Below are 26,882 nucleotides of genomic sequence, written 5' to 3'. Positions count from 1 at the left end.
ATTTCTGATTTAGTTTTAAAATAAGTGTTTGTAAGAAAAGTAAAATCAACATAAATTTATAAGAAAAATAAGTGTTTAGCTATCGATTAAGTGCAATTTTTATCAATAATTACAATAAATTGCTAATGTTTTTATTTGGCGTGATACATTACTAACAAATAATACATCATTGTTATAAAACTAACTTGATATCAAATTTGAGTTATCTGAATCGATTTACTGATATGTACTATTTTTAACTTATCCACTTAATTCTCTTAAATGAAATCTATATTCATACCTTTTGCATGCTAAAATAAGGTTACATGGGTGAATAAACTCATTCTTATAATGAGTTAATATATTTGTTGAATAGCATTTGTTCATTAATAAAGTGAATGATACACAACTTTCCAAAATGGTTGGATGAAAATAATGAGCATTGATTGAAGAAAATTTTAGTTTTGAGAATTCAATTGGTGGAAGGATTAAATTGTCCTTTTTTAGTTATTGTTAGAGGTCTAATTATCTATTTTTAGGGTGATTGAAATAGGGGCTACGTTGTCACATTTTTTTCTTCTTCTTGCGAATTAAATTAAGTCTTACAAATTTTTTCAAAAATTAAAATAGATCTTCACTCACAATATTTTCATTATATAATTTTGGATAAAAATAAATAGATATATCAGTCATATGTTATTAAATTTGTAGTAAAGAAAAAATATGATAAGAGATGTAATGAAATTGTTTTCATGTTATATTTTTGAAATATTGTCTATTTTGAGTGTTGTATGTAAACTTTTATTATTTTGTTGTTAGTAAAACAAATCTTAGATAGTTGAGGATCGTGGCTATTGTTTATAAAATAGTTTAATCTCGATTTTCTTTTTTATTTGTCATTTATCTTCTATCTATTACAATTATTCATTATATGAATCTTTTATCTCATCCATATCAATTCAAAATGAATAAAATTTTAAAGAAATAAAAACATAAAATATTTTCAAAATGAAATTGGAGTCTAGTGTCAACACACTTCCAACCAAAAGCTACAATTAATAGGTAGCTTTACAACTCCATACTCATTGAAGAGGTCATTCGTGTGAATTTAGCATCAAGATAATGCGAGTTTAGCATCAAGATAATGCCAAAGAGGACATACTTTGAATAATTTAAAGTCTATTTATTTTGCAAAAAGATCTTTTATTTTTTAAATTAATGTTAATTTTCCTACCTAACAAAAAAACATAAAACAATTTTAATATTATCTATATTTCCAAAACAATGAAAATAATATAAAAAAAAAGGTTATTTTATTTTCAAAAATATATTATTTAAAAGTTTAAACATTTAAAATATAGATAATTATTCACTTCAAATATTTTATTCTTTATTTTATTCTTTTGTTGGTAAGAAAAACTAATTCAAGTTCTACAAATGAAATATAAAACATTTTTCTATAGTAAAGATTATAAATCAAATTCACAATATTTACCTGTTGTAAAAAGATCTGTTATTTTTTAAATTAATGTTAATTTTCCTACCTAACAAAAAAACATAAAACAATTTTAATATTATCTATATTTCCAAAACAATGAAAATAATATAAAAAAAGGTTATTTTATTTTCAAAAATATATTATTTCAAAATTTAAACATTTAAAATATAGATAATTATTCACTTCAAATATTTTATTCTTTATTTTATTCTTTTTTTGGTAAGAAAAACTAATTCAAGTTCTACAAATGAAAATATAAAACATTTTTCTATAGTAAATTAAAGGTTATAAATCAAATTCACAATATTTACCTGTTGTACTATGTTCATAAATAAATTGACATTTTTCGTCATTCTCCCATATTAATGAATGGTTTAGTAACTTTTTTAGGACACATTTTAAAAAGTTTGAAAAATTGAATTATTGAAATTCATTCAATATGGATTGGGTGTACACCGCTCCACCCCACTCAACAAACAGATCGGAGAATAAACGGCATTGTTCTCTGAATTATATATAAAAAACGTGATGTGGTGATGTGGACCAATAGTCAGGAACCTCTATAACATGAAGATTAGTAACTATAATAATTTATGTACCACACAACCCCTTATTATCAACTGCTACCACCTGCATTGTTTTCCTAAATTATCATTTCACTTGATGCTTAGTAAATAATTATTTATTCTATGACCTTTGTTTTTGTTGTTGAATGCTATTTTATTTTAATAAAAGAGGACCTAAGTCCACATCATCGACATAAACTTTCCTAAGACACACCTATTTATTTTACTATAAATATAAAAAATCATATTTATACATGTATGCTTTCTTTGTTACAAGTTTGTTTACAATTAACTATAAATTGCAAAGTTAACTAATGAGAAATCTCTTGCATGATATAGTTTGGATTTCTCTTTAATCAATAATTTTAAATTCAAATTAATTAACATTAAAAATACACACATTAATTTATAAAGAAAATTTTGTCAACTATTATAGTCCTATCTTATTAGAAGAAGTACTCTCTATAGTTATGCATAGAAATATATTATTTACATCCAAAATATATTATTTCAACAACATAAATCCGCAAGAATTAGTTTTTAACGGTAGATGTCAACTTTAGATCAAGACTAATTAACTTTTATTATAAGTTTATATTTTGAATCAATCTACAATCTACCTTTTGATCTAACGACTCAGTTTGTGTTTGATTTGACAATAGCATATGTTTTGAGTCTCAATTTAAATACTAATAACTAAAAAGTTATAAACTATAACAACAACTTAACACGCGGTAATCTAGTATTCCACCATAAATACAAACACACACTTAACACCATTTAAAATCAAGATAATTGTGATAAAATTACAGTAAAATGTAATTTTTACCAAAATCACAGTCACATTGTGTGATCAAGGCAAACTCACTATCAATCAAAATATGCATACATGCATGAATATGGATCTAGGTCTATGAAGTGTCAAGGGTAATTAAGTCAATTCGTTGCAGTTGTAATTTAGCGGCCCAGAACTGAATTAATGCAGAAATGAGTTGGACTGGACCTACACTGTAGAGAAGCAAGAACTAGCCGTTGGGACTTCGGGGTGCGGACATGCAATAAAAGTAAGAAGTTTTCTTTCTTTTAACCGTATTATGTACTAACCTTCTAACATCATCAACACTTAACATAACCAAATAAAATATGAAAAAAACATCTGTTAAATCTCTAAAGATAGAAAACTTATATTAAAAATTGTATTATTTAATTTTTTAAAAATTAAAAATTATTTTTTTAATGTAGATTTTTTATTTTTGAGTCTTTAACAAATTCCTTAATTTTAAGAAACGCCCATATTAAAGAAATCTGGTAAAAATTCAAAAATAAAAATTTAGTATAAAAAAAATCACAATTTTTAATGTATTAAAATTTTACATTTAAATGCTTAGCCGGTGCACTTAAGTAAGCATTTCCCAAAAAAAATATTGCACAGTTGTAATCTTAAATAATACGGAAAAATAAAACTAGCCGTTTGTGTTTGTAAGAAAACTAAGAAGCACACAAGAAAGAGAGTTTCCTTTCTTTGTAGTTTGTACCATTCAACCTGACAAGTGTCTCCAGTTTCATATTTCTCTTTCTCTCTCTCTCTCTCTCTCTCTCTCTCTCCAACACACAAGATTCCTCATACTCCGCGCCCCACTCACACTCATTCTTATGACCATCATCACGTGCTTTTTCTCAGTTCATTTCTCTCTCTTCCTCATTACAAAATCCTCATCCAAAACCTTATTCTCCTGTTTCATTTCTATGATCTTGTTACTATCACACACACACCACTCTCTTCTCTGACTTTACAAACACAGTGTCTTCATGGACACTACTACTAGAGAGAAGAACAACAATACTCACCAAGTAATCACCTTCCCTCCAAATCTCTTTTTTCTTTTCTTTTTCATTCCTCTCTATGTTTTGTTCCACGTTTGGAGTAGTTAGAATTGATTCTAGAAGTGTATAATTTGGTTGCTCTTAAGTAGAAAGAATTGATTTTACATCCAGAATTGATTCTAACTTAAAACTAGTATTTGTATCTGTCTAAATGTAAAATCACTTGCATTGTTCTGAACTTCTATTCATCTTGTTGTGTAATGAAGACTAAGATTCTAACTTCAAACTCTTTTTACCATTACCCTTTTCAGGTTTTGACACTTGGGATGAGAAATGCAGCAGAAAGGAACAATTTTTACAACAACCCACTTCATTTTTTCAGATTATGTTTCAGTTGCATCTTCTGGATCCATTTTTTATGGTTTCTTTTGCTTCCTGTGAAGCCCGTTTTGTGTGAAGAACGTTGGGATGGAGTAGTTGTAACACAGTCAAACTTCTTAGCACTTCAATCATTCAAATCCAACACACAAGATTCCTCATACTCCGCGCCCCACTCACACTCATTCTTATGACCATCATCACGTGCTTTTTCTCAGTTCATTTCTCTCTCTTCCTCATTACAAAATCCTCATCCAAAACCTTATTCTCCTGTTTCATTTCTATGATCTTGTTACTATCACACACACACCACTCTCTTCTCTGACTTTACAAACACAGTGTCTTCATGGACACTACTACTAGAGAGAAGAACAACAATACTCACCAAGTAATCACCTTCCCTCCAAATCTCTTTTTTCTTTTCTTTTTCATTCCTCTCTATGTTTTGTTCCACGTTTGGAGTAGTTAGAATTGATTCTAGAAGTGTATAATTTGGTTGCTCTTAAGTAGAAAGAATTGATTTTACATCCAGAATTGATTCTAACTTAAAACTAGTATTTGTATCTGTCTAAATGTAAAATCACTTGCATTGTTCTGAACTTCTATTCATCTTGTTGTGTAATGAAGACTAAGATTCTAACTTCAAACTCTTTTTACCATTACCCTTTTCAGGTTTTGACACTTGGGATGAGAAATGCAGCAGAAAGGAACAATTTTTACAACAACCCACTTCATTTTTTCAGATTATGTTTCAGTTGCATCTTCTGGATCCATTTTTTATGGTTTCTTTTGCTTCCTGTGAAGCCCGTTTTGTGTGAAGAACGTTGGGATGGAGTAGTTGTAACACAGTCAAACTTCTTAGCACTTCAATCATTCAAAGAAGAGTTGGTTGATCCAAAAGGGTTCTTGAGAAGCTGGAATGATAGTGCCTATGGAGCTTGTTCTGGAGCTTGGGTTGGCATTAAATGTGCTCAAGGACAAGTTATTGTAATCCAGCTTCCATGGAAAGGGTTGAAGGGAAGAATCACTGATAGGATTGGTCAACTTGAAGGTCTTAGAAAGCTTAGTCTTCATAATAACCAAATTGGTGGTTCAATCCCTTCATCATTAGGACTTCTCCTTAATCTAAGAGGAGTTCAACTCTTTAATAATCGATTAACTGGTTCGATCCCTCCTTCATTAGGTTCTTGTCCTTTGCTTCAATCTTTAGACTTGAGTAATAATTTGCTAACAGGAACAATCCCTTTGAGTCTTGGTAATTCCACTAAGCTTTATTGGCTTAACTTGAGCTACAATTCATTCTCTGGCCCAATACCAACTAGCTTAACTAGTTTGAGTTCTCTCACCTTCATATCTCTTCAACACAATAATCTCTCAGGTTCTATTCCTTCTTCTTTTGGTAACTTAAGGGAACTTAGAGAGATTACTCTTAGTAATAACAAGTTTAGTGGAACTTTACCAAATGAAATAGGAAGTCTTTCTAGACTTAAAAGAGTAGATTTTTCTAATAATGCCTTGAATGGAAGTTTACCTGTCACTCTCTCTAATTTATCATCACTCACAGTGTTGAATGTAGAGAACAACCACCTTGGCAATCAAATTCCAGAAGATTTAGGCAGATTACATAATCTATCTGTGTTAGTATTAAGTAGAAACCAATTTAGTGGCCATATTCCTCAAAGTGTTGGAAATATTTCAAAACTTACACAGTTTGATTTGTCGTTGAATAATCTTAGTGGACAAATTCCAGTCTCCTTAGGCAATCTTAATAATCTTAATTTCTTTAATGTTTCTCAGAATAACCTCTCTGGTCCTGTTCCAACCTTATTAGCACAGAAGTTTAACTCAAGTTCATTTGTGGGAAATATTCAACTATGTGGTTATAGTCCTTCAACTCCATGTCCCTCTCCAGCTCCTTCTGAAGGACACCCTGCTGCGCCTTCTGAAGCATCAAAACACCGTCATCACAAGAAACTAGGTACCAAAGACATAATCCTCATAGTAGCAGCAGTGCTCCTTGTAATCCTGCTTATAGTCTGCTGCATCCTGCTCTTCTGCCTGATCCGGAAAAGAAGAACATCAAATGCTGAGGATGGCCAGGCCACAGGGAGATCTACTGCTGCTGCTACGAGGACAGGAAAAGGAGTCCCTCCTATCGCCGGAGAAGTCGAAGCGGGTGGTGAAGCTGGAGGCAAATTGGTTCATTTCGATGGACCGCTGGCTTTTACAGCAGACGATCTCTTGTGTGCAACAGCCGAGATAATGGGAAAGAGCACCTATGGAACAGTGTATAAGGCGACATTAGAGGACGGTAGTCAAGCCGCAGTGAAACGATTGAGGGAAAAGATCACCAAGAATCAGAGAGAATTTGAATCCGAAGTTAGTGTTCTGGGGAGAATTAGACACCAAAATCTTTTAGCACTAAGAGCCTTTTACTTAGGACCTAAAGGAGAAAAGCTTCTGGTTTTTGATTACATGCCTAAAGGAAGTCTTTCTTCTTTCCTCCATGGTAAGTATAATGTAAAAAGCTTTACCATAATCATGCCTTTTTTTTTCTCAAAGTTTGAATATTTTTTTCAATAATTTAAGTGTTTCCTATATGTTTCTACAGCTCGAGGACCCGAAACAAAAATCGATTGGCCAACAAGGATGAACATAGCACAAGGCATGGCTCGCGGCTTGCTTTACCTACATTCACACGAGAACATTATACACGGGAACTTAACTTCAAGCAATGTGTTGCTTGATGAGAACACAAATGCTAAAATAGCAGACTTTGGTCTATCAAGGTTGATGACAACTGCTGCTAACTCTAACGTGATTGCTACAGCAGGAGCATTAGGATACCGAGCGCCCGAGTTATCGAAGCTTAAGAAAGCAAACACGAAAACCGATGTATACAGTCTTGGTGTAATCTTGTTAGAACTACTAACAGGGAAGCCACCTGGTGAGGCAATGAATGGTGTGGATTTACCTCAGTGGGTTGCCTCTATTGTTAAAGAGGAGTGGACAAATGAGGTTTTTGATGTTGAGTTGATGAGAGATTCATCATCATCAACAAATGGGGATGAGTTGTTGAACACTTTGAAGCTTGCTTTGCACTGTGTTGATCCTTCTCCATCGGCACGGCCAGAAGTTCAGATAATCCTTCAGCAGTTGGAAGAGATTAGACCATTGTTATCATCAGCAATTTCTAGTGATGAAGGAGCTATACCTTCCATGAGTGAATAAAATGCATCATATGTAACAACTTTTGCATTTTTTTGTTTCTCCTTAGTGTAGGACAGTATTTTGTTATTCTTTCATTCTTATATTAATTATTTTGCTTGTTTGAGTGCTAGTGTCTGTGTACATACTGATGTGTTTTAATTCAGTGAGTGTTTCCTCTTTAACACTTCATCATTTCATAATGGAAACTAGTTTTCACATTGCTCCTCTCCTTCCCTATTTTTTTATTTTTATTTTTTATGTTCCTTGCTCCCGAAATTGTGTTAAATAATACTCTTTCTTCACATAATAAAACCATGCAATAATTTTCTCCGCATCCTCTTTTACATCTACAAAAGTTAAATAACTCAGGATTGGAACCATGACTATTCAGCATACCAAAACCTTATCTTTTAGTCAAAAAAATGCCAGACATAGATAGTACTCCTTTGAATAAAAATTATATTTATGTGTCATTTATATCCATTGATATCTTTAGATATCTCCGTATATCATAAGAATTATAAAAGAAAAAGCATTTATATAAAACATGTGATTTTTTAATTATGTAGAATTTTTTTCTCTTCTTTTAACAATAAAATTACTAATCAGTAAATTAATAAAATGAATACATCACACATCCATCAAAAAAAGATTTTGGGGAAGCTTTGGATTTAAGGTATAGGGTATTTAGCAGTTTTAATAATTTACTAACAAGTATATATGTAATTACATCTATATCTGTATTCATCAACTAATATATAGTTGATGTTTGTTTATTTTATCTATGGATAACCGTTAAGTTATCTGTAATCTGCATCATGTCCATCACATATTTTATCACATGAGAAAATGAAAATTAATAATATGAGAAAAAGGATGATTAAGTAAGAAATTGGCTTGCAGTGATAGAAACTATCTAAATCCCTACTATGAGGCGAACCCAACTAGTCAAGACATTTCCACGTTGAAATATCGACCATTTCAACATTGAAAAATTGAACGTCAATAAACAATAATATGTGCTTGCATGTACAACTCTGGTTAGTTAAAATTATGTTTGCCAAATGTTCAGAGTATCTTTATACTACATATGATTAAAAACCTAATGGAATAAAAATCTAGAAAGTAGCATAAAAGGATGAAAACAAAAATTTACAGCCAAGTACATTTTAGCTGCTGTCTCTTGAGTATGTAGCTGTTTCTTCCGCAAGCTTCTCCCACACAGCAGCCATCTTCTCTGCATAGCCTGCCTGTAAAATGCATGATGTAGAATAATTACTGGTCTGAACCATAGATACCAAGCAATCTAATTAACAGCTTCCAGAAAAGAGACTATAAATGAGGGTTACCTGATTGACAACAAACCCTCGCAGCATGCTTTGGAAGTCAGTTTGCCTCTCCTTGTCAATTCTTTCAAGCTCACTCCTGTTATTTTCCTGCAAAGTTTCCACATTTATACTTGTATTATTAACATAATATTCCAAGACTCAGAACATTGGTTCCTTAGAAACAATTTTTGTTTTTCAATAGAAATATAAATTTGAAATGGCATGAGTTTGAATAATAGACAAAAAGCATAACAAGTTCAAAATTGATGGACAAAATCACAAGATTCAAAATTACTAGAGCGAAAGGTGGTGGATTGGGTTCTCCTCGTTGCTGTTTGATTCAGCAGCTGGGTTCATTCACCTCGTTGCTGTTTGATTCAGCAGCTGGGTTCATTCACCTCGTTGGTCTATTGGGTTCCCCTCATTGCCATTTGATTCAGCAGATGGGCTCATTCACCTCATCAGTCTACTGGGTTCTACACTGTTTCCAGATTTGCAACATGGTTTTGGCCGTGTTTTCTAGTTTGAGACTTCATTTATGTTAGGAGCTATGGGATTGAAAACCAATACAACCATTGTTACTTCCCGTAGAGATGGGTAAAAGTTGGGATGTCCAATGCATATATGGAGTTAAGTGCTAAAACTGTGAGGTTAATATTCTGTGCACTATAAAGCCTTATAATTTTAAGCATATCTGGTAGAAAATAACCATTAAGTTGAAGACACATTTAACCGTCCTCGAACGCGCATTCTATTCAAGTCTATTGGAGTTTACAGAAAAATTATTTTATGTGAGTTAACTCAATTTTGATACTTAGAGTGGTAAACAATAGAGATTCTATGAGTTAATACAAGAATTTGACAGCCATGGATGTATGTTTTATGCTATCACTCACTGTCTTGTGTGGGACTTTGAAGCACTAAGCAACATGATAGTTATTCTCTGCTTTTATATTTGTTGTATGCTTGGATATTTCACTCACTAACTTATGTTGTACATTTGCACCATCAACCTCAGTTGGACTAGTTAATTTTTTAGTGTCTTTACAGATTCAATGATCAATCTGGTTCATAAAACATTGTATTTTAGATATTGAGATGGAAATAGAACTAGAATTCAAATTTCGACCAGTGACCAAATCTACCATTAATTGATGATTTTGACGGAAGCATCCAATGCAGCCCTAATGAAACATTTAAAAATGCAACAAGATATGGAAATAAAATTCAATGATCAACAGAATTAGAAATCCAGTCTGGATATGCTTAGAAATCAGCTATTAATTGATGATTTTTTATGGAAGCATTCAATGCAGAACTCGACAAAACATTTACAAATGCATCAAAATATAGTTTTGAACCTAGTGCAGTTATTTTTGTCTTTGGCTGCGAAATATGTCTATAAAAGATACTTGCATTATAGACAGGAAGAAAATCATGTGAAAACATGATAATTACCAGCCAAATCTATTACTAAGGTGTTATGATGACAATAATATTACTATGATAACCTAATTGGATGTCATTGTTACTCATCCATAAGGGTATGTGTGAGATTGAAGTTTAGTCAATATATCAAGACAGGCATTGAGTTTTAGTGTGTTAAAATTTCTCCCTAGGCTACTGTGAACGTTCACGTGAAATGAAAGCAAACAAAGACATTAATCTTCAAAATAAGCAAATAAGGAAGCACAAATTGTATGTGTGCCAAAGAAAAATCATAGAAGTCAGTTATAGAAGTGAAAATATGTTAAAATGTACAGGGAAAGGGAATCTCAAATATATGAATACAGTCGAGTCCCAGTTACATATGCTAAGGAAGAGGAGAATCCTAAAAACAAAAAATGTAGCTATATGTTACCTTGATTCGTTCATACTCTCTATCTGCACAATTTTTTGCACTCTCAGTTACTCTAACAGCTTCTTTCAACTCTTCAATTTTCCGCATTCTAGACTTGTCTCCGCCAAATATTCTGGATGAGGCAACTTCAAGCTTCTCAATCCGCAAATGTAAAGAAGCTAGTTCTGATGAGAGTGTTTGAACCGTCAACAATGCACTTGATCGGTCGGAAAATGCATTGTTGATGGCTAGCATTGTCCCAAGATATTCATGTAGTTTATCCTGCAACATACATAAAATATTACCCATCAGCAACAGAAAAAGAGAGTTAAGGATTATACTCAGAGGTTAACACATAATTTTTATCGTACATTTATATAAATGGTAAAAAGTTCTATCATCATAATCATAATAAATAATTATAACTTGCACTTACCAGATGTTTGATTGTTTGCGTATTCAGCTCTCTATATAACCTGCTTGATTTGACAGCTGCAGTTGCTACGTTTCTCATGTCACCAGCTCGTACTCTCTGAGTTTCGAAAAGGGCTTCTTCAGTCTCAAATTTAGTAAGTTTCACAAAAGCCAACCCCAGCTCACCCATTGTTTCACCCATGTCTTGCTGAAACTTGACAAGGGATTCAGCCTGCAACAAGTCAATGCAGATAAACAAACAAAATCAACCCTAGAAATCAAAGGAAGAAAATAACACCACCATTCCGAAACAATACATTCAGTTCCATACGACAAAAATGGTAATGCAATTCAAAAAGGGAGAATAATTTAATCTAGAGTTGTTAAATAGCAGCTATAGTGCTATAGCGTAGTGGAATTTAAACAAATTGTTATTATTCTGTGTTACTCTATTTGGTGCAACGGCAAAATGTTGTCAAATAGCGGCACTATAGAACTATTGCGTAGAGGAACAAACAACTATTTTTTGTGATCTGCGATTAACAACACTGAATTAAACAAAACTCCACAAAACACAATGACATTAGAACTTAAATGTTTTTCAATTAACCAATTACTATATCATGTTTGGTAAAGAAACTCAAATAGACGAGAGAGACTTGGAGCAACAGTTGAAATTACTACCAACAAACTCTGTACACCTCAAACAACTTTTAAATTGCTGTGACAGTCACATCGCAATCATTGATATTGAAGAGAGTCACAGTCAAATGCAATCGATACAGCCTTAGTACAGTCACATTGCAATCGCATAGATATAAAAACCATGATATCACGTTGTCACGACCCAGATTGCAGTTTCATACCTTTTTTAAAACCCTAACTTCAAACCTACTATGGAGCAAATGCATCATGTTTAAATTTTCTTCAATGAATTTCCAAACATGCACTAAGACAACACAAATGCTATCTAGAATAGATCCACACCACAATGAGTCCTATCTTTTACTAACATCATATTCCTTTTTGGCAAACAAAATCATATAAACTAACAAAGTTTTAATTTTGTTTTAATCTCTATCACAAAAACACTCAAATTATCACTACCTGCTGAGATACATTGCTAAGTTGTTGTTCAAACTCCATCAACTTATCCTTCTTCTCCATAAAGTCCTTATCTTCTTCAACAACCAATGGCTTAGCAGCACCCCAATCATTAGTAACAGACTGTTTCAACTCCTTGAAAATCCTAAGCAAATCCCTCCCACTCTTAGCAGGCTGAACCACATCATTCAAATCAACAGCAACAGGCTCAGCACCAAAAAGCTGCCGAGGAAGCCTCACCGCTCCGTCGAGCATCCTGGACGCAACATCGGTGCTCCTCATCAACGGTAACTTCCCCTGAACTTCCAAAAACAATTTCAATTCCTCACTCTTCCCAATCACAGGGTGTGACCCTAACTTCTTCAAATACTTCTCCAAAGCAACTCTCCTCTGTTCAACAAACTCCTCCTTCTGCATGACTTTCCTCTCCACCGAACTCTTCTCCGGCCTCACCGGAATCACGTAACCACGATACGCCTCCGATAACCGCTCCGATAATGTAACAACCTCCCGGAATCTTCTCCTTACACTGAACTCGGATCCTACACCGCCGAATTCGGGCTTATTGGTTCTCGTCGTGATGAGGTAAGTATGGTAGGTGGTTCCACCAGGAACGAGCGAGTTTGTTAGCTCTTGCTCCTCTTGAGGATCGGAAACCATGATTTGGATGTAATCGGATTCGGATCCGGATCGGGGCGACGGTTCTAGGGTTTGATCATGACCGTTGGAATCGAACGAAGTGAAGATTGCTTCGGCGTAAGAGGGAGGATCAAGAAACGAATTGAAAGGGGATTTAGGGCTTTGCGGTTGTTGAGAATTACCGGAGGAGTCGTTGTCGTCGTGAAGAACCAAAGACTCCATTTCGTCATCTTGAGAAGCGCGAAGAACGTGATCTTGATTCATCATTTTTATTTTTATTTTTATTTTTATTTTTTGCTTCGATTTCAATTAAGAGGTTGTGGTTTGATCGGAAATGGATTTGCGGTGGTTCATGGTGAAGAGGATTGTGAGAAAGCGAAGAACGAGTGAGTTTGAGTAGTGACTCGGGATTTTTGGTGAGTTGACTCGGAAATAGATAAGCTGTTGTGGGTTTGGATAGTTGAATAATCAATCACATGGGTGCCACCTAATAATAAGTTGAGAAGCCCGTTTTTCTTATGTGTCACGAGTTACGACGACCTTGGTTTGACGTGGAAGCCAAAGTGTAATATAAAAAAGTGATTCTTTTTAATTTTATTTTTTTTAATATGTGAATGCAAACCAGGTTCGCAAATGCCAAAACCGGTAGCAGTGTTTATCATCAGCTTTGACGATGGCATCGCACAATCCAAATGGAAAATATGCCAATTTTCGAACTGGATTAGTAAATGATTTTTTTAATGTTCGAACAACAAGTTGATATGTAGATAACACTTTGTTTGGTTGGAAAGAGAAAGTGAAAAGAAAAAAAAGAAGATTACAAAATTGATTAGATACTATGTGTATTCACAATTCAGTGACCAAAATTGATTAGATACTGTGTGTATTCACAATTCAGTGACCGATCCTCTGATTAAGATTATACGATCAATATTTTATAATTGATATTTTTTAAAGAAAATAAAATATATTTTATAAATTAGACGATTTAATTTAAATTAAATCGTTAAAATAAATGTAATTATATAAAATCATAATAAATGTAATTCAAATCAATAAAAAATAGTGTTAGAAAGGGTAAAGATGAGAAAATATTGCACAATTTACTAGCACTATAAAAATTTAAAATCAAGTTCACATAAGAACTATAATCATTTTATCATTATTTTGATTTGAATAGATTCTTTTTAAAATGTTGTTTGCGGGAATATACGAGACTCTCGATTTTCTTCTTACTCACAAAATACTTTGTTTTAGGATTACATTAAAATTTAAAAAGTGGTGAATGGTGTATGAATTTATCATTTTTTTCAACTTTTTACTAGATTTCAACTTCTAATAATGTAAAATATATTATCAAATCTTAATTTTTGATAGTATAATTTGAAGTGAGAAAGCAAAATATAGAAAATAGATGGGCATTCAAATAAGAAGATAGTCGGGGTGAAACCCTTATAGGCCAACAAGTATTTTGTCATTCTTAGATGTACTTAACTCAATTTGCATAAAATACAAAATAGGACAAATTGCACTCGCGTCTTTTAAAGTATGTAAAACATCACTTACACCTTTTTATTTTTACAAACACCACTAACCTTCATTTTCTTTCGGTCTTAAACTACTATTAAAGAAAATAAAAGAAAGACTCAAAATTTTATGTCTTCTATATACAATTATTTGGAACCAAAAGTAATTTATTTGTTGTTTGTCTCGTTCCAAAATGAGAGTGTTGCTAATATCGAAAAAAAAAATACAACACCAAAATTAGAGAATTTTGATAAAATGTTCATGGTAGCATCCAACTTATTTAGGAGAGCATGTAATCTCAATCGTAATTTATTTAACACTTAATCTCTTTACGCTATGATTAGTGACAACACTCATTTTTAAGACATCCAATTTGTTTCAACATGAAGATTAAAGTATTTCTAAAAGTTTCAATTGGCAATAGAGTGCTATTACAAAAATGTCATTCAAAAGAGAAACCTAATCACAAATGAAATTCTCCTTATAAACCAAGTACATATTCAATATAAAGACAAATATGATGATAGATGTTATGGGTAAGCGGAGAGGTGCACGATTCTTGTAGTAAAACTCATAATGTAAGGGTATGATGTTTTTGATAGGAAATAAGAAGCGATGAGTAAAAAAGAACTATTGTTTGTAACGAAAGTTAGGATAGAAGATCAATGATTCAAAATATTACACAATTAAGGGGTGTTAGTGTTCATTAGAACACTAGGGGATTTAGGTGACATTTAATATATTTTATGAGATATGAGTGTAATCTGCCCTAGAATGTATGAGTGAGAATATGTGAATTTGATTATGTACACATTCAAAAACTCAAATTTCTATTCCCTGGCCAATCCATTTTTCGGCAAAGCTATGGTTGTGCAGACCATGTGCTACATACTAATATCATCTTTCACCATCACTTGAAGATATTTTTAAAATATAAATGAACACTCATGTATTTTTGGATGTATGTATCCCTAACATGATTAGGGTTCTTCTAAAGTGTATATGTGTCGCTTCTTTCACAATCAATAATTAACTTTGTCTTTATTTTTGTTCATGTTGCGATTGTTTCAAACCTAGAGATGACAACAACAATTTCATTTTCTCTTTCATCTTTTATAACTTATCTCAATAAATTATGTCATATATCAAATATTATGTTGATGATAAATACATCAATATGATTTACTAATTATGTACTTTTAGGTTGCACATTATCGTTCACTAAATCCAAATTTCCTTCACCGTAGCTCATTTACTCGGGTTGAGGTAAATAATGTATCCATTAATAACATAATGAAAATGAATTTCATAACAATGTATGTTATCCAAGTTCAAATAGCTTCTATAAATCCAGTTCATATATCTTATATGATATAAGATCACTTCGTAATACGTCAATTTAACTCACATATAGATTAAAAATTTAATACGTTTGTCAAGTTGATAAACTCAATTTACATATACATAAGTCTATTGAGTTTACATTCACATATCTTATGTAAATTTTGAATTTATTGGTGGTGTGCAAATTCAATTCCGTTTCATGATTCTCGTATAAAACAAAAATTGCCATAAATAGCCAAGTTATACTTATACATGCAATGAAATGTTGAAGAAAGACTTTCCACAAAATTCTTTCAATCTTTTATCAACTTTTGTTTACATTTTGATGAGGTGATATATGGATGGTAAGAGAGAGTGATGAGTAAATAGATTGGAAAATAATAAAGGTTTTTAGAAAAACAAATGCGTCAATGAACATTTAAACATTTTATTATTATTGTAGGGTATAATTAGAAATAAAATAAATGTATCTAGCAGAAATATTGATTCCACTTGATTGAAGGATAAAATGACTTTCTCATTAATATGTTTCAACAACTATTAGTGGATGTTGTATTTATTTTCAATTAATAATTTAATTTTTTTGAAAAAGTCAAAATTAGTAATTAATTGTTATTATATTGGTACTTTTTTTTTTTATCTTTCACACGTGTTTAAATTTAGGTCCTTCAATTCTTTTATTCTTAACCCAAATCAATTAGAAAATAATTTGGATATTTCTATCTATTTAGAGATAAAACTATGTATCAATCAAAATCATTAAAATCTATTAACGTTAAGGATTTGTTCATTTTACATTGAGTTGAGCTTTTTTTGTGAAGACATTCAAAGGTGGCCTTGGACAAGGTTGAGATGGACGACCAGAATCCCAACTTCTCAAATACACCAAAAAAATATATTTTATACTTAGATATCATATATAAATATTAAAATGAAATTTATATTATTTAAATTATATACAAGAGTGACAGAAAAAATCATAAACAATACAAATTAAATAAATACAAGTGATTTAATAAATTGAAGAATAACATTAAATTATTGTATCCATAATTTTAGCGGTTGAAAAGTCTAATTAAAACACTAATTAAAACTAAAATTTTAATATGGATAGGTAGTAAAAGGTATGCTTAAGTACGTGGAAAGATATAGAGATCCTGATAGCGAATTTAAAATAAGTTATAAACATTTTAAAATCACAATTTTTAAATAATTAGGAAAACTTTAAAATATTTTATAAAAGCAACATTTTATTGATTCGTCTAATACACCTAAATTCTAAGAACCAACACAGTAAATAAGGTATACTCTCTCCAAAATTAAAGAGAAAAAACTAAAATCACATTTTTTTTAATTCATCGTCATCATTTTTTTACTTTTTTATTGTTCCTATTTGCAAGTCAAACGAAATGATTCATAAATGATATTCATATCTTTAAATAATACACAATATATGAATTTCAATATAATTGACTCGTAATCGTATACGAATGCGCGATTTAGTAGTAGTATATCAAAACTAATTAGTTTACATTTTTTTGTCCAATAACAAATAAAAAAATGTCCATTTGCTCTCTGATTTTGCCTATTCATTCTTTAATATACTACCCAAAATTAGGACTATATTACCAAAAACTAAGATTTAGTAAAAATGAACAAATACAAGGATTAAATAAACATCCGCGGCAACAAATTTGTGTCAAAATGAATTGATCTAAGCCCAATACTGTTTTTTCAATGATCCTAGCCCGATGCTCGTGGGTTACAATAGGCCCATAATATTATTTGGGCCACGTTTGGTTATCTACTGTATCCAATTTTTAAAATATTGTTTGTAATCAAGTTTTCTCACCGAAATCTATTTATTGCCTCATGAGTGTATCATGTCTATTTTATAAGAAATTATTTTGAGCTTGGTATTTAAGAAGGTCCCATTTTTATGTAGGCAGTAAATTAAACACCAAAAATAGCTGAATTAGTTGTTTAATTTTATTTAACCTCTCTAGTAATTTTGGGTTAGAGAAAATGTTGACGATGGATTTTAATTTCCTAAGTTCGCACCCACCTTTAACTAACCATGAAAATAAAACCCAAGAAATCAAAAGGCCTAGGCAATAACAAACCATAAGATGGGAAATAATTATGTCACAAGAAAATTAAAATGGAAAGTCCTTATCCAGAGAAAGACACGGCACCAGCAAAATTTGACAAGCTCTTGTTTCAATTTTAAGTTTTCTTACTTTTTTTTTTTTTTTAGTGTTAAATATATTTTGACTCTTTCTATTATTTTTTAAAATAAAATTTAAATGAATTGAATTTCAAAAAATTATAAAATAGATTTCAAAATTTAAAAATTATTGTCATAAATACTTATAAATTATTTATAAAAAAAAATTTAATTAAAGGTGAAAGTTGAATACACGTAAATGTAAATCAACTTCTTATTAAGTGAACTAACATTGTTTGGATTTTTTTTTTCTTTAAAAGTTTGATAATAATGAAGTCAATAACAAACTTCTTTAAAGAAAGTCAATAACAAACTCTAACAACTTTTTTATGTCTCTTTCTTTGTTTATTGTTCAGCTATCTAATCTTAGTCATTTAGTTATCTTTGTCACACTCAAATTCAGTTTGTCACGCTTTTATTCTTTGTATCTAACGGTTTTGTGACAAAGCAATTTGTTTTTGTATACTTGGCTGGCTAGGTTATCAACTTCAGTCTCATCCTTCGAATGGATCAAGCCTTCCATTTTTTAGAATAAAAGAAATACTTCGACTTAAGATATTAGACATTCTTGAAAAAAAGAGATAGAAAAATTAAGAAACACAACTTAACGTAAGAAATATAACATCAAAATTCTCAAACGCGATAAAAAATAGAATGATTGTCTTATGTCAACTGAAAAATAATATGAAATTTTTTACAAAATAGAATTCTTTCAAACATTTTATGTATGTAAAAAATTATCAGTATAATTTTAAAGCACACGTTGAATTAATGTCAACAAATTTGTCGACACATCTTTTATTTGAATTTTCAACTATTCACAATTAATTATTTTATCACATTTCTCCGTATCAAAGTGCACATTTGAACTTGACATTGCATATGTATACATATTGAAATTGTGCACAAGTTTCTAGGAAAGAGAGGTGATTCATAAATAATCACTTAATATCAAGTTTTTGCTAGCTAGAATATTTTTAAAGAACACTTTCACATTATCACCATTTTTTTTTTATGTAGAAGATCACACAATGTTGCATCCATAAAATATACTAAAAATTCAATTTCCTTAGACCAAACAAATATAAAGAAATTAAAGTATATAGAGAAATTAACAATATAGAGACATTAAAGTACACAATCAAATACAAGAGTATAACATAGAAACTCTATAACCGAAAAGATTATGATTGTTGTCTGCAACTAGAGAATAATACTAAATGAATTATATTTTACAATAAATAAAGTTCTCGAATTATATTTTACAATAAATAAAGTTCTCTCAAACACTTTATGACCATTAATAGAATTACACTCTTCAAAATAAATATTCTTACTACATCTCACGGATAATAAAATTAAAGAATTTTTTTTTTTAAGTATTTACGACAATTTATCTCTTATAACAAAGAACTAAATCTAATATAAATAATATTGGTATCTCTTTCTTTACTAGACAATTTAAGATTCTTTTAATATGCTTCGATTTCAACAAACTACAATGTAGTATTATACAAGTATTGCACTATATATTTTGTAGAGACCTTTCACGGTCAAGATGGGAAAAGGAAAACATATTTGATCTTCCTTGTGATTTAAGATTAATAAACTGTACTTATTCATATTACATTGGATACTGAAACACACTTGTCCAAGCGTTAGCTTCCATGTCTTTTTCAATGTCGCAATGTATAGAAGATCCTCATCATCATAAGCATTTAGAGGAGCTAACTTTTTTAGTATTAACATAAATAACATCAAGGGTTTGAAAAGAAAAAAAAAACCACAAGAGGATACCACAGATAAAATCAGTTCGATTTAGGTGATACATTTTAAAAAAATTGAACTGATTCAATTACAAATAATTTAATTTAGATCAATTTTTTATATCTAAATTACAATTATATAAAATATATATTATTAACATTATAAAAAACATTGTAAAATAATAGGTGTTATGCAGTATATAATATACTAAATTTAACATTAGGAATAACAACAGTTGATTATATTTGAATTATATGAAATAAAAAATGATGAAATTAAACTAGTAAGTATTATTAAAAAAAATAAATAAAAACTAATAAATAATATATAAACCAAGTAGAAAATAAATAATATATAAATATAATATATCATACTAATAAAAAAAAATATTAAAAATTTATGTTTGTTGTTCGTCCTGATTTTAAAAAAGGAATTTGTAATTGATTCGATTCATACGGTTTTAATAAAATAATATGAAAAAAATATACATTAATATTCAATTTTTAATTTTTTTAAAACTGGTTTAGAGTTTTATTTTGAATAATAACACCTGTAATTAATATATATACCAAAAGATATTACATCAATGAAGTCACATATATACATTTTGTGGGTGAGAGCACTACGTATATGCATGTGTTGATTAATTTGTAATGCATGTCATTGATGTATTCTCCGATCCAATAGGAGATCCACCTCTGATTAAAAGTAAGAAAATGAAAGCAATATTTTTTAAGGCAAAATTTAATTTTTCATTCTTATAGAATTTAATTAAACAATTTATTCATTCATATATTATTGGAAAGTTTCCAATTTTCAAGAAGCAGCCCTCTATATTTTTGACGACATTAATGTTTGCAATTTTTAATGTTACATGCTGAGAAACAAAACAAAAAACAGATCATTAAAGAAATCGTCAGCAGTGACATTTGAGGCACTATGGTCCTCAAAATTTTTGTGAAATGTCAAATTGCGTATCTATGAGCATGACTGGTCTGTATGTTATAGTTAGCTATTGATCATCCATGTTTGAAATGTTGAGAGACACAGGCCACCTAATTCAATACTCTAAGTTACATTTTTCATAAGTATCTCTAACTAAATTCTTGTTGAACCCAATCAAATCACTTCAATTCAACACTAGTTTATTTTATATACTATGCACCAAATTGCGGACACTTTTTACATTTTAATATGTTAATTAGTTACTTTCCTATCAACATTAGCCACTTGAAATAAACAAAACAAAATAAAACCATTCTAGGCTCTCGGTTTTTCAAAAGCTTTTTTTGGACTCAATTTATAACTATTTTTTAATAACTAGCCTCTCTGTTTTCTAATGGCTCACTTGTTTTTTATGGGTATGATTTTAGCACTTTATTTTCTACAACCACCGAAACAAATAAAAAGTCAAATTGGACAAATACAAAAATTAATTGACACTCTTCTTGCTTTCAAAACTAATAAAATAAGTAATTAAATGTTTTCAAGTTTTATTATTGTCTCTTCTAAGACAAAAACAAATTAATAATTAATTTTTTAACATTAGTTAAATTCTCTAAATATGAATGTATCATTTATTTACATGAAAAAAATAGATTTTTTTTTTTTTACTATTACATGGAAAAGGAGATAAGAAAAAGTAATTATTCACTACCGGTATTAATCATGCACTTGACAAAGTTTCAAAATCATTACACTTTGTAAAAATTCAAAATCTCTAGCTAAATACCTAAAACTTGAGATAGAAGCAAACGTTGATGAAAAGTAATTAACTACCGGGTGCAACAACTTTCATAGGGTTGAACTAAGTTTCTTATGGTATGTGACTACTTTGTCGTACTATTACAACCTAATTCGCCAACCTTAACGACTAGCTCTAAACTTAGCTATAAAAGGCATATTCTACTACTCTTACTTTCATTGCAATTTGCAACCTTAATATTCATCCACACTTATTATATTCCTAATACTCTAAACTATGGAAACTCTCAACATCATAATCTTAGCCATTTTTGTTCTCTTTGCTTCTTTAGCTAATGCCAAAATTCATGAGCATGAGTTTGTTGTAAGTTCTCTTTTTTCTTTATTAAAAAAAAATTATCTCTATTTTTTTATTGAGTTTTTTACATTGTACTTAATTCAATTTTACAAAGTCGCTATGTAAATTAAATGCAAGTGTCACTCTTTTTATAAATCTATTTCAAACATATTTTGTTTCCTTCCAAATGTTGTATTTCTTATTAGATACTACAATATTAGTCTAACTAATTAATTAACCGTGAATAATATTATATCTAATATTTCCTAATGTTTTTAGAAACATAATGGGTTTAGAATTAGCTTTCATATTCTTAGAGCCCTTTTATTTCTATTTGTTGTTCATTTTACCTTTAGTAAGATTAATTACTTAATTGCAATTTTTATGGAGACAGGTTCAAGCAACTCCAGTGAAGAGGCTGTGCAACACACATAGTAGCATCACTGTAAATGGACAATTTCCAGGTCCAACTTTGGAAGTCAATAATGGAGATACTTTGGTTGTCAAAGTCATTAATAAAGCTCATTACAATGTCACCATTCATTGGTAAATTATCCAGCTAGGACTAATTATTAGCCTCACTTTTTTTGACAAATTAGTAGCTTCACTTCACTCACAAGCAAAAACTTTTTCATTTTAATTTTCTTCACACTTGTACTAATAATTGATTGCAAGCTAGTCATATTATATTTGTATTAGTATATAGAAAAATGCATTATGCTTAAAAAATGTGATTGATTGAGTGAAGATAGCCCGGTATATAGACATGGAATCTTGTGTTTGTTGTTGTGACTCAATGAATATTGTGTTTGTATAGGCATGGAATCAGACAAATCAGAACAGGATGGGCTGATGGACCAGAATTTATAACTCAATGTCCTATTCGTCCTGGTGAAAGTTACACCTATAGATTTACCATTCAAGGACAAGAAGGCACACTTTGGTGGCATGCTCATAGTTCATGGTTGAGAGCCACTGTTTATGGAGCTCTAATCATTCGTCCTAAGGAAGGAGAGACCTATCCTTTCACTAAGCCAAAGCGTGAAACACCTCTTCTTTTAGGTAATTATTTTATTCGACATTTAAGTTGTAATATTTCACATCAACTATCTGATCACGTGAGTGGTTGTGATTTATTGACAATATAATTTTTTTTACATAAACATTATATGAAATTTAATCTCTTATTAACAATTCTACAGGCTGATTTATGATACAACTGACAGTAGATCATTGAATTTTTTATCTCTTTTAATTTAATAGTCTAGAGTCGACTGCACTCTAAAGTAGGCCGTAGAGGATTCACATTCATTTCAAAAATAATTAATGTGATGACATTTGATGAAATGATAAAGAAAATTGAATTATGGGATATGCTTGTCCTTTTCTTGTTAGACAAAGATTATGTTGATGATGGAGATGGTTTAACAGTAAAAATAATGATGATTATTATCATTAATTAGGGGAATGGTGGGATGCAAACCCTATTGATGTTATTAAGCAAGCCACACAAACAGGAGCAGCTCCAAATATATCTGATGCATACACTATTAATGGTCAACCTGGTGATCTTTACAAGTGCTCTAGCCAAGGTTTGATTATTTTCTTTATTAATTTTGACTCAACTCATTATCAACATCTCACATATAAAATATTTTTAACTATTTAAGAATATATAAACTTTTTAACTATGAATTGTGTTTATATTTAATATTTGACATGATAATTGGCATTGCAGAAACAACGATTGTTCCAATAGATTCAGGAGAAACAAACCTCTTGAGAGTAATCAATGCAGCATTAAACCAACCACTTTTCTTCACAGTTGCAAATCACAAACTCATAGTAGTAGGTGCTGATGCTTCCTATGTTAAACCATTCACAACAAACACTCTCATGTTAGGACCTGGTCAAACCACTGATGTTCTCATAGTAGCTGACCAACCACCATCAAGATACTACATAGCTGCACGTGCTTACCAATCAGCACAAAATGCACCTTTTGACAACACAACAACAACCTCAATTCTTGAATACAAATCAGCACCTTGTCCTAAAAAGGGGGGTGCATCTAGTAATAAACCTATTATGCCTTCATTACCTTCTTACAATGACACAAACACAGTTACTTCTTTTAGTAAAAGTTTTAGAAGCCTTAGAAAAGTTGAAGTCCCTCTGGAAATTGATGAAGATCTTTTCTTTACTATTGGATTAGGACTCAACAATTGTCCAAAAAATTTTGATGCAAAAAAACAATGTCAAGGGCCTAATGGAACACGTTTCACTTCTAGTATGAACAATGTGTCTTTTGTACTTCCTAGCAATTTTTCAATCTTGCAAGCTCATAAACTTGGAGTTCAAGGCGTTTTTACCGATGATTTTCCGGCAAAACCTCCGGTGAAATTCGATTATACTGGTAATGTGAGTCGGTCGCTCTGGCAACCGATTCAGGGGACTAAAGTTACTAAGTTGAGATTTGGATCAAGGGTGCAGATTGTTTTGCAGGATACTAGTATTGTTACTCCTGAGAATCACCCTATTCATCTTCATGGGTATGATTTTTATATTGTTGCTGAGGGTTTTGGAAATTTTGATTCAAAGAAAGATGCTTCAAAATTTAATCTTGTTGATCCACCTATGAGGAACACTGTTGCTGTGCCTGCTAATGGATGGGCTGTAATTAGATTTGTTGCTGATAATCCAGGTAATTAACATTAGTTCAATTCCAACTTTGCATTAAATATTACTCACCTCATTGATTCTAACAAGTCGACACTATAATAATTTGAGAAAATAGAATAATTAAATTAATCGCATGTGGGAGTGTCATGTCAATGTCTGACAGTGACATGCATCTGACATCAAACACACTTTTAATCTGAAATGTTGGTGTAGATAATTGTATTGTATAAAAACTATGATTTTTTATTTTTATTTAAAATTCCACGACGTGATATGGATTGTGTCATTGAGAGGCCACATTAGTCGCATTTGACTGCAATTCTATCCGGTATCAACATCGCAACGCAACCAAAATCTAATATTTGGATAAAAAGAAAATAACTTGAACAATTATTTAATGTTTGATCATATATAATTGGTTGATGTGATATGTGTAGGTGTATGGATTCTGCATTGTCACTTGGATGTTCACATAGCATGGGGTTTGGCCACTGTTCTCTTGGTAGAAGATGGAGAAGGATTATTGGAATCCATAGAAGCTCCTCCAGAGGACCTTCCTTTGTGTTAGGATATAATCCAAATTATCCAATTTGTCACACCAGTTATTTGTAATTTTATTTAGTTTTGAGGTTATATGTTTGTGTCCCTGCATTGGGGGATTTTTTCTCCTTTGTTATGTTTTATTTTGAATTTCACACATAGAGATAAAATTGGGTTTAGAAAAGATGGTAAATGTGATTTCAACACAAATGCCATCTTATATTGTCACAAGTTCGATTGATTAAATTGATACTATATGTTATATTTCTCTTTTTAATTGATGTTATAAGGAAAAGATAAGTTTTGATTATGTGTCTTCCTTAATTTCTTTCCAATTATCTGAATTCTGAACTATATATGTTCTTAGGGTAAGAACTAGTAGCCCACTCTGGCCAAAATTGTAAGTTAGATATAAATATAAATCATTATATTTTAAAGATAAAATGATTATGATCGATCGACAATATAAAAAATTTACACTCTCGATGAATTTGAATTATAATTTCAAAATCTAGCATTATATTATAAATACTTAAACTAAATTGTTTTGACACGCCACCATCATAAACAAAATAGTAGTAGTGCATAGAATAATTACAGGTTGATGAATTTAAATTATAGAGCCAAGGTTTTTTCTGTGTTAGACAACCAAAATTACTACTACCGGTTTGACTAGCTAGGTTGTTTGAGAGGTAACATATAATCAGATAATCAAATTTAAGTATTTCGAAGTTTAGAGAATGCTTCTTTGGACAATTTTTGGACAACATATTCTCAAACTGTAGAGTGAAATTAATTTTAAGTGAAGGTCAATATGGGTACAACAACAATAAATCAATCTATTCTGGCCTCCAACTCTTTACTTTGTGAACAAAGCCAAGAATTTGATAAATACAGTAATTTGGATTGATGTTTCATTGAATTCTATTTAAGAAATTTATTAATATCAATTAGAAAAATACAATAATAATGTAATTAGTTATCTAATGCGGAATAAAATCGGTGCATAAAATAATTACTTCTAATGATTGTTACACATAAAGAGTTTCAAGTTTTTATATTATTCGTTGTTTCAAGTTTTCATTCTCTCCTTATAAATGGTGTATATAAAAAATTGGGTGGGTAGCTTAGGGTCTAATAACTTATTTATAGACATTCTACAAGAATGCATTGAATATTCATCGTCTCTGTTATAATATACATGAAAGTTGTGAATTTGCATGTGCATAATTTATGAGCCATTGTCATTAAGCTATGACATTTTATATGGATAACTCATGAACCACCGTCAAATGTTATTTTCAATAGTTTGAATCACTTATGTAATTTTTATGATTAAATTATTATATTATTTCAGTTTATCAAAACAATCAACTCATTAGCAAAAAGAGTCAATTCTAAAATTTTCTTAAGAAATAAACATGTGAATCATAATGACCAATTCCTTTTATATTGAGTATCATCGCCCATGTATTAGAGCATGTTCAGTTTCTTAAGTATTATACTTAATGTGATAATAAAACTTAATGAATAAATCCAACATTTATTTTTGGTACAAAATAAAATATATTTTCTCAAAAACTAAAGTGTGCGTGAATGAGAAAATATTAAAATGTAAGAGTTTTATTAATAGACTTTATGAATACATGCAATCATATACTCGAGAGACTCGTTTCCTCCACACGATCTTTGATTTTCATTGGTGGCATGTCCTTAGTCAATGGATCAACGATCATGAAATCGGTGCTAATGTGATCAACAACCACTATTTTATCTTTAACTTTGTCTCTAGTGGCTAAGTACTTTATGTTAATATGTTAGCTTTGATTTCTACTTTTGTTGTTCTTAGCCATAAGATACCAGCTAAATGATCCCATAAAAATTTTCAAATACATGGAAATAGAATCTACCATTCTAATCCATGAAATAAAACTCTTAAGTCATATACCATTCTAATTCCTGTAGTAGACCTAT

At 30.6% G+C, this 26,882-nt stretch overlaps 3 protein-coding genes and 1 long non-coding RNA gene across 4 annotated transcripts; 3 read left to right on the top strand and 1 right to left on the bottom strand.

Moving 5' to 3' along the window:
• Positions 1-3,440: 3,440 nt before the first annotated feature.
• LOC140919288 (uncharacterized) lies at positions 3,441-4,280 on the top strand. Its single transcript, XR_012161944.1, has 2 exons — positions 3,441-3,894; positions 4,179-4,280. It is a non-coding gene; the product is annotated as an uncharacterized lncRNA (long non-coding RNA).
• Positions 4,281-4,391: 111 nt separating this feature from the next.
• Positions 4,392-7,673, top strand: LOC101507029 (probable leucine-rich repeat receptor-like protein kinase IMK3). The gene is made up of 3 exons (XM_004490945.4): positions 4,392-4,633; positions 4,918-6,754; positions 6,857-7,673. Exons 1-3 carry the CDS (start codon positions 4,592-4,594, stop codon positions 7,474-7,476), a joined length of 2,499 nt encoding a protein of 832 aa, XP_004491002.1. The 5' UTR covers positions 4,392-4,591; the 3' UTR covers positions 7,477-7,673.
• Positions 7,674-8,411: 738 nt separating this feature from the next.
• LOC101507351 (sorting nexin 2A-like) lies at positions 8,412-13,326 on the bottom strand. The gene is made up of 5 exons (XM_004490946.4): positions 12,145-13,326; positions 11,060-11,269; positions 10,645-10,905; positions 8,805-8,891; positions 8,412-8,705 (listed from the first exon to the last, which is right to left on the bottom strand). Exons 1-5 carry the CDS (start codon positions 13,045-13,047, stop codon positions 8,625-8,627), a joined length of 1,542 nt encoding a protein of 513 aa, XP_004491003.1. The 5' UTR covers positions 13,048-13,326; the 3' UTR covers positions 8,412-8,624.
• An 8,229-nt stretch (positions 13,327-21,555) lies between these two features.
• LOC101507664 (laccase-5) lies at positions 21,556-25,218 on the top strand. Its single transcript, XM_004490947.3, has 6 exons — positions 21,556-21,713; positions 22,081-22,232; positions 22,504-22,748; positions 23,150-23,278; positions 23,425-24,390; positions 24,806-25,218. The coding sequence occupies exons 1-6, from the start codon at positions 21,627-21,629 to the stop codon at positions 24,934-24,936; spliced, it is 1,710 nt and encodes a 569-aa protein (XP_004491004.1). The 5' UTR covers positions 21,556-21,626; the 3' UTR covers positions 24,937-25,218.
• Positions 25,219-26,882: the final 1,664 nt, after the last annotated feature.

The sequence above is a fragment of the Cicer arietinum genome, chromosome 2 (genome assembly GCF_000331145.2).
Source record: "Cicer arietinum cultivar CDC Frontier isolate Library 1 chromosome 2, Cicar.CDCFrontier_v2.0, whole genome shotgun sequence".
In the NCBI taxonomy this organism is placed as follows: Eukaryota; Viridiplantae; Streptophyta; class Magnoliopsida; order Fabales; family Fabaceae; genus Cicer; species Cicer arietinum.
This window is presented reverse-complemented; position numbering and strand designations above follow the sequence as displayed.